Source organism: Centropristis striata, chromosome 19, assembly GCF_030273125.1.
Source record: "Centropristis striata isolate RG_2023a ecotype Rhode Island chromosome 19, C.striata_1.0, whole genome shotgun sequence".
Lineage (NCBI taxonomy): Eukaryota > Metazoa > Chordata > Actinopteri > Perciformes > Serranidae > Centropristis > Centropristis striata.
Window position 1 is genome coordinate 7,612,646 of NC_081535.1, and position 17,513 is coordinate 7,630,158.

The window sequence follows — 17,513 nt, forward strand, 5'->3', positions numbered from 1 at the left end:
AATGAGTTAGGCGATTATTTTAACAGGGTGACGAAATTCAGTATTAGTCCAGGGAACATTGAGCATTAAGCATCACTACAGCGTGTTGGGTAATGTGACCAGTTTAATAAAATACTGAGGTATGGTGGCATGTCGCCTATCAAGACTTTGTAAATGAAAAGGAACCAATCCAAAATAATTGTTTGTATATAATCAGACGACTACTCACAATAATCCACTACAGTGAGCAGATTCACTGAAAACTATTACCTAATTTACCAAAGTCCACCTGCCAACAGTCAGTCACACCTGTTTTTAGTTGGACTGTCCCTTTAAACGTCTTGTTTCAGCGGCACGTGCAGTGTGCACTACATCCGTCAGAGGGCGCGTGTACAACTCCCAGTTCAGAAATATTCCCTGAAACTCACATTCTTGGAGTATGGAGCCACTTTAACCAAAGTGTGGGCATATACCATTCAACTTTTACCCTTTGCACGAGATAATCAGCACGCGCGAGCTCCTTTCAGCCAGCTGGGTCAACAACAACACCGCTGGACGCTTTTCTCCTCACATTTGTGCAGCTCGGGTCGGGAGTTGGGACCGCTAAAACATCTCCGTCCGAAAGGGAAACGAGGAGAGGGAGCCGCGAGAGAGAGAGAGAGGACATGAACGGAAGGGAGGCAGAAATCACAGACGAGCCAAGCTGTACACACGCGTAACGCTATTTTTGGGCGTGCAGAGGGGAACCAACCAAAGTGACGTTAACGGGATAAATGTAAACACTGATATATATTTTGTTCCTTGGACATGTTTTCGCTGCTGGAGAGCGTTGTTTAGACTGGAAAAAGGGTGACCCCGGCGTTGTGGAAAGACTGCTCTGTGTATTATCTCCTTTTCTTTATTGTTTGCTGTGGAAATTACGGGAAGTTCTTGTTTTTAACTTAGGAGGAAACGTTAAATGCAAATGCGGTAGGTAGGTAGGTTGGTAGGTAGGAGACTCCGGACTTCGTTTCAACAACTCAACAGACTTGAAACGCTGTTTTTTTTTTCTATTCGTTGTATAGTAGCTGTTTGGTTCACTGAAATGTGAGACACCAGTGAAGTCGCTACATGACAAACCGCTGCGCCCAGCTGTTTTATTAACCACTACTGTAACCCTTCATTCACGCCGTTTGGATTGGATATGCGAAGCAAACTTTTTAAGAATGAAGAGAAGAAAATTCCCATAGCACGTCTCTGTTGTCTGGTTCCATCGCCGCCGTCCGCTGAGCTGGATCTGTGTTATTATTTTAGTCTTTTCCAAGCCTTCATTTCCATGTTGTGGAGACAGGAGAGCTGACATGCGTCTGGGATGGGGATATAGTGCGGTAACATACAGTTGCGTAATTGCTTGATTGATTAACGAGGTGATAGTGAATGATTAAGACGCCAGGCGCAGGTAGGGGAACCGAGCAAAGTGCCTGCTTGTGTGCCGTGAACCGCTGCTTTCAGCCCGCTGTGAACCAGCTGGAGGACTCGGTTACTTTGTGTGGAGCAGTCCCCGGAGCCGATATGGAGGAGTGGAGACAATGCGGGCGGTGGTTGATAGACTGCAAGGTCCTGCCCCCGAACCACCGGGTCGTGTGGCCCTCGGCGGCCGTCTTCGACTTGGCACAGGCCCTGCGAGACGGGGTGCTCTTGTGCCAGATGTTGCACAACCTCTCGCCGGGATCAGTGGACCTGAAGGAGATCAATTTCAGACCCCAGATGTCACAGGTGAGTTGCAGACTCCAAACCAACAGATGGGTTGTTTGATTAAACACCTCCAGGCTATGTTTTCAGACTGTACACACACATTATTATACTGTACATGCATTGCTATGCCTCTCATTCACACCTTGGGTTTGCCACCAGGCCACTGGTATATTCCATGCATTGTTTGGAAAGCTGAATGACATTCTGCAGCATCTCATTCCTGGATTTTCCCAAGTTGGCCCACAGATTCTAAGCCTTCCTGTCACAACAAGCCCAATGCAGAGCCACTATCAGTATATCAGTAATAATACATCAGTCTAACATCAGTCTGCATTATGTAGCCTACGTGCTTTAACACATGCAGGGTCTGTTCAGGTCTGCACAGGTGAAGGAGCTAGATGCCATACCTGCACACAAGTGGTGGTTACCAAGTTGCTCATGTCTAGATCTGTGTTTTATTGGCCTGATGTGTCATTTTCAACAAAAACAAACAAGTGTGATATTGTATAACATCACAAGCACATTTTTCTGAGTAGCTATTGTAAGGTTGTCATATTGTCAGATGATCCAGAAAATGAAATGCGACAGTGGTTAGTAGGTCTGCAACAGCTTCAACATCCTTATATTGACTTACTATCACTTAAAAGGTGATAACTGAGTATTATCTAGTCAGTCAGACTGAAGTTAAAAATCTCCTTTAGACTTTTGTTGACCTTTTGTGGAGGAGCAGACGGGTGTGGCAGTTCTATATAAAGTTGGAGAAACAAAGAAAAATCCTTAAAAAGTCGTCAAAGATTTAGCTGCCAATCTTCTTGATTTATCACCTGTATGGTGGTAGCAGTTTAAATCCAAAGCTTTACATTTTTTACCAACATCATAGAGCAGAAGAGTCAGAATTAAAAGACAAAGTGTACTCCAAGTCCTTTTTTTGTGGAGAAATACAAAGTGGAGTAATCATCTTAGTATATAGTTAGACTGAAACGAAACGTGAGTCTACATGGTGGTACAATTAGAGGTTTGGAACGTAGATGTCACACGCCTCAGTTTCTATAAACCTCCCTCTACACTTGAGCTCATTCATGTTTCCAAAGCCAGTATGAGGAAGCGTCGGGTGCCACAGGAAGTTTACATGACCACAGCAGCGGAGTAAAAGCGTGCTGCGGCAAGCTTTTCTATTGACTTTTACTCACCCTGAAGTCTGCTCTGAAGTACCACTGAGCCTTCATTACTGTATGGTGAGAACTCTAGGAAATGGCACTGTGTGAATAGATCAGGGTTGCCCGCGTGCAGAATGTTTTGGGTTATTCTTATTGTCACACCCGCAGAGGCCGAAACAGCGATCACACCAGAGCAATTGCCCTCTGACAGCACATTTGTCTGATATTGTTGGCACACCTTCTGTGACCCGTTTCTGTCATAATAATGTGTGAATGTGTGTGTATTGCGTCTGTCTGTCTGGCTTTCAGTCTGTATTGCTGGCGGCCTCTTGCTTGTATGTTCCTGGCTTTTTCTGTTGTGTTTCAAGTCGTAAAGCATCCAGTGGTTGATTGAATCAACAGGAAATGAATCAACAACAATTTTGATAACTGATTAATTCAAAACGAGCAGCTGAATATAGATTAAGTTGGTTTGTTCCATTATTACCAAGGATGGTAATGAGGATGTTACCATGTTTTCAGTTCAGCTTATTTGTGTGTTTGTCATCAAGATTACAGAAAAACTACTGGCCCGATTTTTTATGAATTTTGGTGGAAGGGTGAAGCATGGACCAAGGAGTAACTCATTTAAATTTGAAGTGGATCCTAATCAATGAGGGTGCACAAATTATTTGTCACTTTTGTTTACATGGTGTGTAGTGGTCGACCGATATGGGTTTTTTAAGGCAGATGCCGATACCGATTATTTTGACATCAGTCTTAACCGATCCCCGATATGTGCTGCCGATTTTTTTTGGGCCGATTCTTGAAGCCGATATTGCCTTTTCTCCCCACATTTACATGATAAAAATGACACAAAAAAAGATTTTTTTTAACAAAACAAACAAAACATATTAACAGTTGGATAGCAAACAATGTGTAGGTTGTTCTAGGCCTCGAGGTGGTGGCGCCTCAGATGATCCACATATTTGATGTGTTTTTCACATCAGATGTTGCACCGAGCCTTGCCTGGTGTTAGTTAGCTCAGTGAAATGGGCTAATTGATCGGGGAACACACGCACGTATCAGCCGATGCCGATACAAGTAAGAAACGCAAATATCGGTCGACCTCTAATGGTGTGATAGGGCAATTGTGCTGTATTCATGTGTTGTTGGAATAATCAGGAAAAATTTGTCCCTGGTCATTTTTTATAGCTCACCTGATCTATTTCCTTTGCACTTTGTCACGCAAATACTAGAAATATCAACGTGTTGTTTAAATGCTCTGTACAATAAAATACAAAGCATCTTCTTTGTAGCATCCGCATTGTTTCCAAATTACAGCTTTAAACTCCTGAACACACCAAAGTCAGAAGAATGTAATCCCAACTTTGGACTTGTGACTGAGGACCATGTCAAAGCATCATTGGCCTTGGCGGAGGTTTGAACTCTCCAAGTAACATTGTAGTTGACCAAACAAGATCTCCAGCCTAAACGACAGAATAGACTGTTTGTTGATAACACCCATAGCGACTCGGTTGTAAAAAAGGCTGCAGTTTCTGTGAATTTATGCTACAAAACCACTGACCTATAGGTTTAGGGCAAAATGTTCCTGGTTAGGTGTTATATAAAAGAAAGTCTAAAAAGTAAATAAATGCTGGAGCTGAGGTAGTTACGAGGGTGACATGACTACTGTAAGTTGCGCGAAAAACGCAAGTTACATAAAAAATGATTTACGTTTGTTTTCACACGGGGCACACGTACCCCATTCTGCAGGGTGAAAGGCCGCCGTTTGGTCCTTATGTGGCATCCGCGATTTAAACTCCCCATCATGGCGGACAATTGTCTAAAACGTAAATATGAGTCGTATTTTGCTGCCTGTACAAATGCCCTATATTGTCATTTTTGAAAGGAAACCACTCTGAAATTAGAAATTATACATCATTTGAAAACACAAAACCTCACGACTTAATTTGCACCAAGCACAAAAACAAATTCGATCATGTTTGGGATTTGGATTAATTCTGACTTTTTCATGTTAAACAAAGAAGAGTTAACCTTTCCAAAAGACAGGACACAGTTTTGAGTAATGATAAATGGACTCTATTGCCACAGTCGGGGATCAAACCACCGACCTTCAGATCAGTAGGCGACCGCTCTACCAACTGAGCCACAGCAGCCCCATGGACACGTGATGGACATTTCTTTTTCTACTTTCATAGACTGCTTAAAAATAATCATCCAGATTACAGATTAATCATTGGTAATAAATGCTAGTTGCAGCTACAGTCTTCCCCTCCTTTTTGCCTCTCCACCAGTAGCCCTGACTTATCAGCTGCAGAGGCTACTGACTTCCGTGATTACAAAGTGAGAGAGAGGTCTGGATGGCATGCTTTGATCCGCCCACTAATCCCATGCTCCCAGTCGCACTGTGTGAATCTGCAGCGAGGGTGGAAGGGGGTGTCCTCAGTGACAAATTGGGTTAAACAAAATCCTGGCAGCAGAACAGTAGTATGTGATTTATGATAAGGAAAAGGTCAGAGCGCGTGTGCGTTAACACTCTGAACACACAGAGTCAGTGGCTGGGCCAAATGAAGACGAGGTGAAACCGAGTGATTACATTATTTGCCCAGGACTAAATTTCTCCTCGCCCCCCCTTCCCCAATGGCTCCACTTGCATGGTGATAAATAGTTTTTGAAATTGAGTTTTGTCTTGAATATGCCTCGGTGTTTAACAGTTAGCCATGGTGTCTCCAAATGTATTTGGCACGGAGAGTAGGTGTTAACAGACGCTCTATTGCTGTGTGACCTGAATCAGAATAAAAGAGCAACATTCAGTTAAAAAAGGATATGCTTCTCTTTTCTTTACGGACCCACCAGTTCTATTCACTCGCTGCTGTTAACGGACCCTAATGCTGATTTAAAGGTTGGCATTGATCCCAGTTTGTCCTCCAGTGCATTAACATTGTGCTTCAGTGCATTCTGCAGCCCTCAAAAGGGAAGTTGCTGCAGCAACACTGAGGTCATACTGTAACGTTACTGTACTGTAAAGCACTTTTGATGAAAGTGTCTATAAAATGGCATTTAACCTTTCACTGAATCTGTGATTGTATTGCCACATGTTAAGAGTAGCCACCATTCATAGCTTTGAAATTTTGATGGTTTCATTGTGGATGTTTTGGCAAGCATTTTGAGAATGTAAAAGGGTTGCTTGACTTGTTAGACCTGTACTTGGCCTAAACCAAGACCAAACGCACTCTATCCAAAAAGGAAACCTGCTGTGTTGGGTTTTTCATGTTTTCCTCATGTCTGCATGGGGTTTGGTGCTAAAATGCTAAGCAAATTTATTGCTTAGTCAATGAACAAGGAATTAACTTCAGTTTTGATAATTGGTATAATGTGTAAGCCATCTTACATGCCAAACATCTGCTGGTTGTTGTATCTCAGTGGGAGGATTTGCTATGTTTCTCTGTTTTGTAATCATTGTACAATGGATATATTTGTGTTTTGGCAGTTAATGGGGACAAAACAAGCAATTTATAGATGTAATCTTTAGGGACTATGGGGATTTATGATGGTTAGTGTTCACTGTTCAGTTTTCTGATAATGAATAGACAACACATTTGAAAATAATCACCTCTCCTAGTGTGTTAGCTCCAGCTGCTCAACTTTCCTCCTATAGTTGAAAGACGTGTAGGTTAGGTTTACTGGCCCAGAAAATGTCCATAGGTGTTAATATATGTGGGGTTGTCCACATGCATCAGCCTCTCACCCAGTGCATGCTGGGATATATCCAGTCCCCTGAGGTGTAGAATGGGTCAGAAACTGGAAGAATGAATACCTGTATGGGGCTCGATAGTAATTGTTGCCATTGGCATTCATCTGTTTGTTTGCCATTAGTGGAAAGCACTTTTAACATTTAAAAGATAGGGATTGCGGCAAGCAGCAAAATAAATGGTTTTTGATTTTTTTTTTCCATTAATGATATGTAAATATTGCTGTCACAGACAGAACAGGAGCCTGACAGTGCTGAACTTGTGTTTGTGTGTTTTCACTCTGCACACAGGCATTTGTTTTCAAGACACTGGCGAAGAAAATGAAGTTATTTGACAGTGGGTTGAAAAGTTCATCTAACCTGTCAGTGTCACAAACAAATATGCAAATTGAGTCAACTGACAAATACAAAACGGATGAAGTCTTGGGAGATGATGTATTTTGGCATCACTGAGCTGGATGGAAAATTGCATGGCATAGCATCCTTAATATCAAAATATAAGGTGGCTAAAAATGGCAACCATCTTTTCAGTTTTGGCAACCAAGATAAAGCCTTTTTAAGAAGTTAGTATTGAGCCTCGCTGTAACTGTGAATACACCACAGGATAAAAATTAAGTCAGAACAAATTTCTAAGCATCCAGTATTTGCTATTAAGACGTAACTGAAACTTTGACACCCCTGGGCAGCCTGTGAAAAAATAACAGTTCTGCCGTCTTGCCTTTGAACGAGAAACAAACAGGATCAGCACCCACTTGAGCGAAGCTGAGAGGTGACTTGGTGAAGTCTCTGCTTGACTTGCAGGTGTGAATGTTTTTATAATAATGGCATAAAAATGAGGAAGGGCACTGCAAAAATCAGCACTCAGCAGAATCTACTGAATAAATAACGGTTGAAAATGTGCATTCAAGTGGCGAAAAAGGGAAACATCCTTTCATGCATCTTGGCTCAGAGTGAGGAAGTCACACAGGTTATTGTGATATTCATGAAGTAAATAATCGAGCAGCGAACTGTAAATACACATTAAACAGTCAACCAAACGTGTCTGACATCGGAAGTAACTATAGGGCTGCAAAAAACTATTCCAGTAGTAAATATTATGGAAACTGATAGTAACAGATGGCAAGTTAGGGTTAGTCTCAGACCCAGGCCAAACATGAGTAAATTTGAATTTTTTCCTCTTCATTTTGGCCTTTTTTTTCCAAATCAAGAAGAGCGAGTTCAGTGGTGAATTTGCAACATTGTTGCATTTTTCATTTGGTTTGGTTTGATTTCACACTGTGCACAAATGTCCTTCATCTATTGGAGAGAGGATGTGAGGGAAAGAAATGCCACTTAACCAAAGCAAGTTGTGGACTTTAATGGATTGTTGGAGAAGGTTTATTTTTGCTTTTCTGTGACATTGATCCGCTGTGCGATTGAATCCATTAGTCACTATTCTGTGGCTAAATAATTGGAAGACTTTGTTGTTTTTGTGTGTAGCCACAAATACTGTGTAATGTGCTCGTCCATTTTGATGACGGCCCTTTTTCATCACGAAACCACATTTGTCCACGACATTTTTCAAGCCTGCTACTACCGTGCCTGTTGTTGATTTTCAAATTTCTGGTCCTTTCTGGTGGATTTTTGGTCCGCTCCCTTTCTTCAAGAACCAAACAAACTATCACTCAGGTGTGAAAGCACCCGAAGAAAATGCTTCAAATGTTTGTGCAACATAGCCAGGTATACACAGTACTGTGCAAAAGTTTAGGCAGGTGTGAAAAAATGCTGTAAAACAAGAATGTTGGGGCGTTTCTCATAAGCGGGCGGCCCGGGTTCGAATCCGGCTCGGCGGCCTTTCCCGCATGTCTTTCCCTCTGTCTCCCCCTTTCACTCTCAATATCTCTCCTATCAATAAAGCTACAAAATGCCCAAAAAATATCTTTAAAAAAACCCAAAAAAAACAAAAAAAAACAAGAATGTTTTCAAAAATAGAGATGTTGAAAGTTTATTTTTTATCAATTAACAAAATGAAAAGTGAGTGAAGAGAAGAACAATCTAAATCAAATCAACCCTTTACTTTCAAACCAGCATCAATTCTTCTAGGCATTTTTTCACACCTGCCTATGACTTCTGCCCAGTACTATTATATTCCGTGGTCTAAACTGTGAGTGCACATATTGTGGACAGGAGTGAAGGTGAAGTATCTCTTGCAAAGAAGCTGTCAAGATGACCTTCTTTAAGGTGGTCAGATAAATCCCTGGCTGTATTTCTCAAAGAACATCGAGGCTTGCCTCTTTACCTCAAGGTCGTAAATGGCTGCTTAATGAGCACCGGTGCTCCCGAGCTCAAAGTGTACATAGTCAGGATCCAGCGCCTCAGGCTGCGTCTGAAAGACAAGACTGAGCTGTGCTCTCCCAAGCCTTTTGTGTGTTCTGTTTTTTTTTTTTTTCACTCAGCCTTTCTCATTCTTTTTTTTCCTGTTAGTGAGGTGCTTGTGAATGCCTTTGGGATGACTCAGGCGGATGTATGTGTGTGCTGCTGTGCTTTTGTTCCTGTGTGTGTGTATGTGTGTAACATGTAGGTCTGTAAGTGTGAGTGAGAGGTGTTACAGTACCTGTGCTCAGACTGAATCACTGTTTGTTGAGCCCATAGGTCTGCTGGAGCTTCTAAGTGCTCCGTAGGACTCCAGATCTCACACAGAGCCTGCCGCTTCCACTCACAGTAATTGAGGTTCTTCTTCTTTGTCCAGCTCACACTAGCAATATTGGCTGCTGCTGGCAAGTAACAGGAGCTGATTTGAATTTTTTTTTTCCTGCTATTCATTCTTGAGCATATACATAGCTGCAAACGTATTACTTTTAGTTAGAATTCCGTATGGCACCCTTATGATTGTCACGCTACGTATTGAATAAGATATATTTTATTTGAAGCACCGGTTATATTAAAATCATATTTCAACAAGGACATATGTGAAAAGGTGTACAGTGAAAAATATCCAATTTAGTCTGCAGTTCCTTTTAAACTACTACTTTTTGGCCTGCTTATAGTGGCAACACACTGAAAAGTGGTGCGTCTAGAATTTTCAGTTAATTAGGAAAATTTGCTATATACATAGACATGCCAGAACATCTACAGCTTGTTTGCTGATAACATGTTTGAAGTGGGGTTATTAAGACAGGGGAGACTGAACTAATCAACTAATTAATGTGCCGTAAACCTGAAACAAAGAGCCAAAAGATGCTAAAAGGCTACCCAGAGTTGCAAAGCACAATATTTTGGCATGATATGCAGATTTTTTCGCATAACACAGTCCTCTTATTTAAATTATTGTGAAAGGTATTCATTAAAGCCGGTGTAAATATAGTCTTCCTCCTTGACTTAATACTGGGTAGTATTTTAACTGTTTTTCACCACCTGTTTTTATTTATTTTTTTATTTATGACACTCAACTATTGTTCCAATTTACATATTTTTCTGTTTCTTTAGTCAGTCGGCTGTGTGTATATATATGGGTCAGTGACAAAAAAGGGTTGGCAAGATTGTCAAATGGTGTAACCACAAAAACTGATAAACATTAAATACTTCATCCACCTACATTGTATTTAAGTGGACTTATACATATAATTACTTAATTTTAAAAAACATCAAATGAATTCATTTTTTTATTTAGTATTTCTACATTTACACATTTCGTCAATATTGAGCAGAACATATTCTAAAAACAACCATTTAAAAAAAAAAGTTTTGACAAATTATGTAAAAAATTGTTATATACCACAGTGTTGCAATGTAAATGTGGATTGGATTTTTTCTCATTTTAGTTCACATTTATTTTCCTGTATATAATTTTTTTTTTATGGGGAAAAAAATACTGGTTACACCAACTGACACTGCGTTAGATCACGTCATTGACCCATATATATATATATATATATATATATATATATATAGTGGCTTGATTTCCGGTCATAAATTTTGTGAGTCTAACAGTAGTTCCTGCACTGCTGCATTGACACCTCTGATCAAATCCCAGTTTGAAACAGTGTTGATCATAGTCATATGATCACAGTATACACTCACTGTTCTCTGTAGGTCATGCTTATAACCATAGGCAGCAACTTAAGGGGGGGGGGTTAAGCCCTGAATGTTTTCAGTAAAGCCCTGAATCTTTTACAATTCATCATGTGGGGCATTTTTTTTGTACTAAACCCAGATCATAGCTGTGTAGAAACCGAACACTGAAAGCCTCATCTTAAAGAGCTCTGCAGGGTTTGAAATAGGATCAAAAAGAGTGTATGAGGCAGGAAAGACATGGTAAATGCCAGCCCACCTACTAGTCTGAAATCTCCGTTTGTGACCAGGGAGGGGTCGGTGGATACTGTAGACAGCCACCCCCCCCCACATGCCTCCCTCAGGGGTAATTTAATCTCAGCATTTGGTCTACTGTTGACCCCGTGACCCCAGCGTGCGCCGGATGCAGGTAATACTCCTAATGGAGCTCGTTAGGGACACGTCCTGGGTTTCACAGCTGGGGCGGTGCCACTGGAAGCTAATGGGATTGACAAGGAGGGAATGGGTCTTAGCCAGGCTTTTCTAACCTTTTGTTTGAGGTAATCCTGCTCCTCGGGTCACAAAATTCATTTTACTTGTAACTTATGATTTTCGTGTGGGTTGTGTGTTGACATTTCCACAACTGGCCCAAAAACAATGTGTCATTTCTGGAGGGGATAGAAGTAGCCTTTGTCTTAACCTGCCAGAGTCACGCACTGATGTTCAGGACGGGAGATGTTTGCTGTTTTTAACTAGCTCTTTAACAACTCCAGACTGAAGACCATTCATAGTATATAAACAGTATAATTTAGTCTGTCTGACTTATGTAAATTTGAACATGATTCCTGCATCTACAGTCATGGAAAATAAAAAAATAAAAAATATTAGACCACCCTTGTTCAATTTCTTGTTCATTTTAATGCCTGGTACAACTAAAAGTACATTTGTTTGGATAAATATAATGATAACAACAAAAATAGCTCATAAGGGTTTAATGTAAGAGCTGATTTTTAGACATTTACCATGTTTTTTTTCTTCTTGATATTAACCAAAATCATTGTCAAGAAAAAAAAAGGCTAGATATCAGCTCTTAAATTAAACTCTTATGAGCTATTTTTGTTATCGTTATATTTATCCAAACAAATGTACCTTTAGTTGTACCAGGCATTAAAATTACTAGACCTCCATGTAATTGGTTCAAAATGAACTCTGCTGTACATACTGTAGTGTTTATCAATAGTCACACTTCACTTTCAAATATGTGGTGTAGATACTAAAGCGAAATTGGAGATTTTTTGTCAACCTGTGTAGCCATGTGACCCTGTAAGTAAAGATTCCCCATCAGTAGATGACCAGTTATGACCCCAGTGAGCAAAACGATACCACAACCAATATGAATGATGATGGTTAATAGTTATAAAATTAAATGGATAATGAAATCCCTGGAGATATGCCCGAAGGCATAGCAATTCATTGATCTATACCGCTGCTTTGCACTCTGATTCAAGAGTGTGTAGCTGCAGCGTTCCTGGAGCTGGAAGGAATTCAGTGTCCTGTTCAAGGTCACTTGATTAGAGAGGATGCAGGAACAGCAGGAAGCTCGAACTTTGTCGAGTTGAAGGACAGTCTTGGCCTAAAAATAAATATCCCCTTTGAAACATAAATCTGTGGATGAAAACCCAACTGTGAAGGGTTAAGGTGCTTCTGTCCAGCTGCTCCTGCTCAAGTTGTGACACATCTGTGTTTCTCCCACTTGCTTTTTTTCTTGCATCATCCCACTGAAGATGCATGGAGAGATTTATAAAAAAAAAAAGTCAAGTGATAGGAATCAAGGAGACACATTTGTAGAGACATCCTTTCTTCTGAACCACGGCTGGATCAGCTATTTAGTGTTACAGCTCTATTAACTTTGCTTTTGCATTAATAGTAAGTAAAATACTTTAACATTAATAGTAAAAGACTTCGGCAAAGGCTGATCTCCTGTTTTCATTCTGTTTTAGAAAGCTTCCAGCCTTCTCCAGGGTTGTAAGAGCATTGGTAATGGCCTTCACAGGAAATTGTAATGCACCTCATGTGTGAGCTGTACAAACAGAACATTTTAATGTCTCAAAAGAAATACCCTGAGAGCTGTCCAGAACAGCTAAGAGGTGTTGAAAGGTTTGTTTTTACCTCTGTGCAGCCTGCTTTCACAGTAACAGTTGTATGACATCAGCATATGAAAAGATTTGGTGAACAGGGGATGTAAGAATACATTTTTGCCTCAATTCTTAACAAAGTAAGAATATAGTCACACCATCCAAGCACTTGAATAAAAATAGGATTTCCATAACTTCTCCCTAGTGCTTCATTATTATATAGAACTCTCACGTCTAGTGTTAATATCCAGGTGGGAACAGCTGTATCCCTTTAACACTGTTCAACACATTTATAAATAGAGTTTGAAGACACACACCTAGAGTACATGATGAAGTTTGAGGAACTGAAATCATTATTGTATTGTATTGTATTCCTGTTTCATAAATGTCGAGACAATCCAAAGAAAAGATAAACAATGCAATTGAACCACTGCAAACATCCTGTTAATATCCAATAAGCAAGTAGAGAAGAGGTGCGTGCTTGCATGACAACACTTTCCAAAACAGAAGATAACCGGAGCGTAAAGTTCAATATATCATTTAGCAAAGGCAGCTTCCTGGTTCTTGGTTCCTGGTTCCTGGTTGTTTTATTTTGAAGGAAATGTGACCTCAGCAAGAGCAGCTTCCTTAAAAGTCCAGTAAATTGATGTTATGTTGGACTCAGCAGTTGATTGCAGTTTATTATTTCTTTACTCAAGTGCTTTTTGCTTTTAATATATAATCAAGTTGTAGTTAACCTCTCCACCAGAACCACTTGATATATAGTTATTATATACTCCTACTCCTTTTTGGACATGTTGCATTCACATTATAGCTTTTTTTTTACTATTGCTATTTTTGTTTTGTTTTGTTTATTCTCATTGGATTTGTTTGTTTTCCAGTTTACTTTGTTGTGTTACTCGCACATGTTTGAAATAAAAAAGCTAAACTAAACTAAAACTAAATTATTTATTAGATAAACAGGTATCAAATTCACACTGTATTTATTGATGTCAGTGGTGGAAATATTCCTTTCAGATGATGAGGGTTGCCTCTGAATATAGCAGAATGTAAGCTTTCAGCTAATCTATACATTAATTTGTGAGCTATAACATGTTATAGTCTACTTAGATGAGATAGATAAACATGAGTCTGTAAAGGCATACTGCTCAGGAAGAATGCATAGCACAGACATAAATAGGAAACAGTTAAGTACTTGTTGTATAATGCAGCAGTTGGATGAATCGCATAGTAGTTGAGGTCGATATTCATTAAGTGCAAATGAATGGTCACACATACACCAGTGCAATTCTGCAGGACTGCTGCTTGTGGCATAAAGAAAAAGGAAACGGCTTTTATTTCTCACATAGTGCTTCTGTATGTAGTCAATGCTTGGTATATTTACATGAGCTGTATGTAACACAAACCACAGTTTCCATAAGATGTGGCACTCAAAGCGATTGTGCCACAATGCAAACACTTACATTCCCCTTAAGTGTTTGCATTGTGAATAATCCAATATTTAAAGAAGGAATGTAAATGCAGATTTAAGCATGAATCACTAATCCAATAAATGATTCAATAATCACTGAATAATCATGATTAAATGTGAAGATGAACTGGTGAGTGGTGACTTTTGGTTTGTTGAATCCAGTTTAAAGCCCTTCCTTTGATTGGAGCACACACTGTAATAAAAGAGGAAAAATAGCTACTCAATAAAATTGAGGCAACAGATTGCACGCAATATTATTAATTACATCTAGCTACGTTACAAGTTGAGTGAATAACTTAACAGGAAGTGCCTGTCAATTAAGTGTTGGATTCATTCAAAATTCTGATTTGATTTGATTTAGAATTACATACACATAAAGATTATATTTAATGTGATCAAAATAAGTAGATTATATCTCAAACATTTTTATGTTAAAGTTACTTAAACAACTGCCTCAAAATCAAGGATGCATTTATATTTAATACATTTGATCAAATATATTAAGGAAAATGAAATGACTACAGAATAATTGATTACAGTGCAACTTTACTCTTTCTCTTTCCACACAAACCATAACGGTCCAAATAATCTGCATGCAAAATGGAAATAGATTTGCTGAACACCCAAAAAATATCAGCATTGACCTCAGATGTCCTATTCCAGTCCGGTATAACTGAAACCAGATTGGATTGGGTACAAATGACAGAAACTTTCACGCCAGCATATGAGAGGAAAAGAATAATTTTGGACGGGGCAAGATAGAAAGAACATTTCACTCCTGAGTTACTTCTGGTGATGAGTTCTGTATTATTTAAAATCTAAAAAGGCGAACTAGCTTTGGCAGCAGCTTCATCAGAAGTCTCAAACAGAGAAATTACAGCTATAGCGGGTAAAGTAAAGTGTTTCTGCCCAGTGATGCAAGTTTTTAAACCACATTGCAATACATCATATTGTTGTATATCATCGCACCCTCTTTTTCATTTGGTGGCTTGAACATGACTCAGCCGGTCTGCACAGAAAACCAGAGCCATGCAGTTTATCATGTGTATTTAAAAAACACTCCCCCACCTAAAGCCAGTGGAACATTCATCTGCCTCTCTCTCTTCCCTGCATTCCTCAGGGAACGCTGTTAGCCAGAAATGCGAGCGCGAGAGAGTTTATGCGGGGAACTCCGGCTTGACCTAATCTTTTAGACTGAGAGGGAGAATTTAAGTGATGTCATGTAAAGGCAGCTTACGGCTAATCTAGTGAAGAGCATTTCACTGTCAAGAGTGTTTTTTTTTAATACCTGACAGTTACCTAAATTACTCCAATGTGGGAAAACATCCAGTGTCTCATTCTGTACCTTGCATAATGATCTTACCTAACTAACCTCACGAGACGCATTACACACAGAGGGAAGCGGCCCACCATGACAACATGCTGCCAGTTTTGCCGTCCCACTAGAGACGGACAAAGAGATCACGGAGCCTTATGGACGCCGTCTGATTTCTAAAGAGGCTCCATCTGCAATTGTCGTTGTTGGGGGTGATTAGCATGGGCATGCAGTGGAATGGCGCCTGAATCTTCCTGAAGCCAGCCATGCTCTGCTGGGCGCCATCACTCCGCGGAGAAATGAGAAAGAGGAGGCCACGGTCCCATCTCGGTAGCGACGGAGCCAGATGGCTGAATCTCTCCCCTGCAGTTCTTCTAAAACCAGACTACAGAAGATCTTTTTTTTCCTCCCTCCTCTTCCTTTTTAATTGATTTTGACTCTTTTAGTTGTTAATCAGTCAGTCAGTTCTTCTTTCCAGGCCTCTACTGGCGCCTGTCTTCATCCACGACTGTCCGTGATGACACTTAGCCCGTCACATGGCGAGCTGTTGTCAGAACGGTACTGTTGCTGGGAGTCATTAATACTCATTCCTTTCTACCTTTGGAAGTCTTCTTCAAATATTAACCGAATGTACTTTGACCAGTTGGTTACAGTTTTTATTAACAATCTTAGACTTCCCTTTGGAAATCAGATTTCTTTTTGTGCCAAGAATTATATAAGAAAAGCATGCGATTGTCTTGGTAAAAAGGCAGGGAAACACCTAGGCTCTGTCCAAGAAAAGCAAAAGCACTGTGACCAAAATAATTCACCTTCATTTCTTCACATTTCGTTGGGTTGTGTTTGTTAAAAAGTTCATTCTGTATTACCAATTTCATCATTCCCTACAGTCCAAACTGCCGAAACCTAAACCAGACTACAGAAGATCTTTTTTTTCTCCCCTCCTCTTCCTTTTTAATTGATTTTGACTCTTTTTAGTTGTTAATCAGTCAGTCAGTTCTTCTTTCCAGGCCTCTACTGGCGCCTGTCTTCATCCACGACTGTCCGTAATGACACTTAGCCCGTCACATGGCGAGCTGTTGTCAGAACGGTACTGTTGCTGGGAGTCTAATTTAAGTTGTTGTGGTGGTAGACTGATTGTGGCTGTTTCCTGCGGTAGAGAACAGATTAGGATCTGGATTGTGCTCCGGGGAGAGGCACAGCAGCTCCCATCCCCCCCGTGGACACCTCCAACCCCATCTGTACACGTACACACACACACACACACACACACACACACACACACACACACACACACATAAACACACACTCTAATACATTAGCAGCCTCTTTCTGCGGGAAAGATAAACAGCTTTATATTTTCTCTATCTCTTTGCCAAAGGAAACAGATAATATGCACCCCTGTGACGCACTGCCTGGTGGCAGCTAAGTATAGAAGGAGTGTTTATATGATGCACCAGCCATGGATTTTTGGAACCTTTGGCACAAAATCGCCACAAGAGGCGCCGATATCCAATTACCGACATATATTGATCATATCACATAATTGGCTGTGGAAAAGGAAGGGCACAGAGGTAGGGTTACAGCGTCAGACTCAGTCCTATAAAAGGCCAGAACTTATTGATCTCCTCTACGGCTCAGTCTCTTGTTAATCATGCAAACAAAGTGGAACTGCGTGTTGCGGGTTATAGAGGCTGGACGAGATCATTTCCTCCCGCTGCACCTTAAGGTCAGGCTGCCCTGTGATTTGTAATTGAAACTCTCCCAGGTGTATTCTTGCTGTTTTGTAACAGTATTAAAATTTTAGTATTCAAACATTCTGTGCTATCTGTATTGTCTTTGGATTCATTATTTACCATCACAGTTTCCAGAATCTCATCTCTCCTGTTACACAATTTCTTTGGAACTTTCATGTCAATGACCCTTCTTCATTCTTGGATGT

The 17,513-nt window shown here is 40.2% G+C and overlaps 1 protein-coding gene across 2 annotated transcripts in view; it reads left to right on the forward strand.

Annotated features, from left to right (window-relative positions):
• Positions 1 to 466: 466 nt before the first annotated feature.
• Positions 467 to 17,513, forward strand: part of vav2 (vav 2 guanine nucleotide exchange factor) — a 255,842-nt gene continuing 238,795 nt past the window's right edge. For both annotated transcript variants that reach the window (XM_059358371.1, XM_059358372.1), the window contains exon 1: positions 467 to 1,734. In XM_059358371.1, the coding sequence (XP_059214354.1) occupies positions 1,396 to 1,734 (339 nt within the window). In that variant the 5' untranslated portion in view covers positions 467 to 1,395. The remainder of the gene's footprint in view (positions 1,735 to 17,513) is intronic.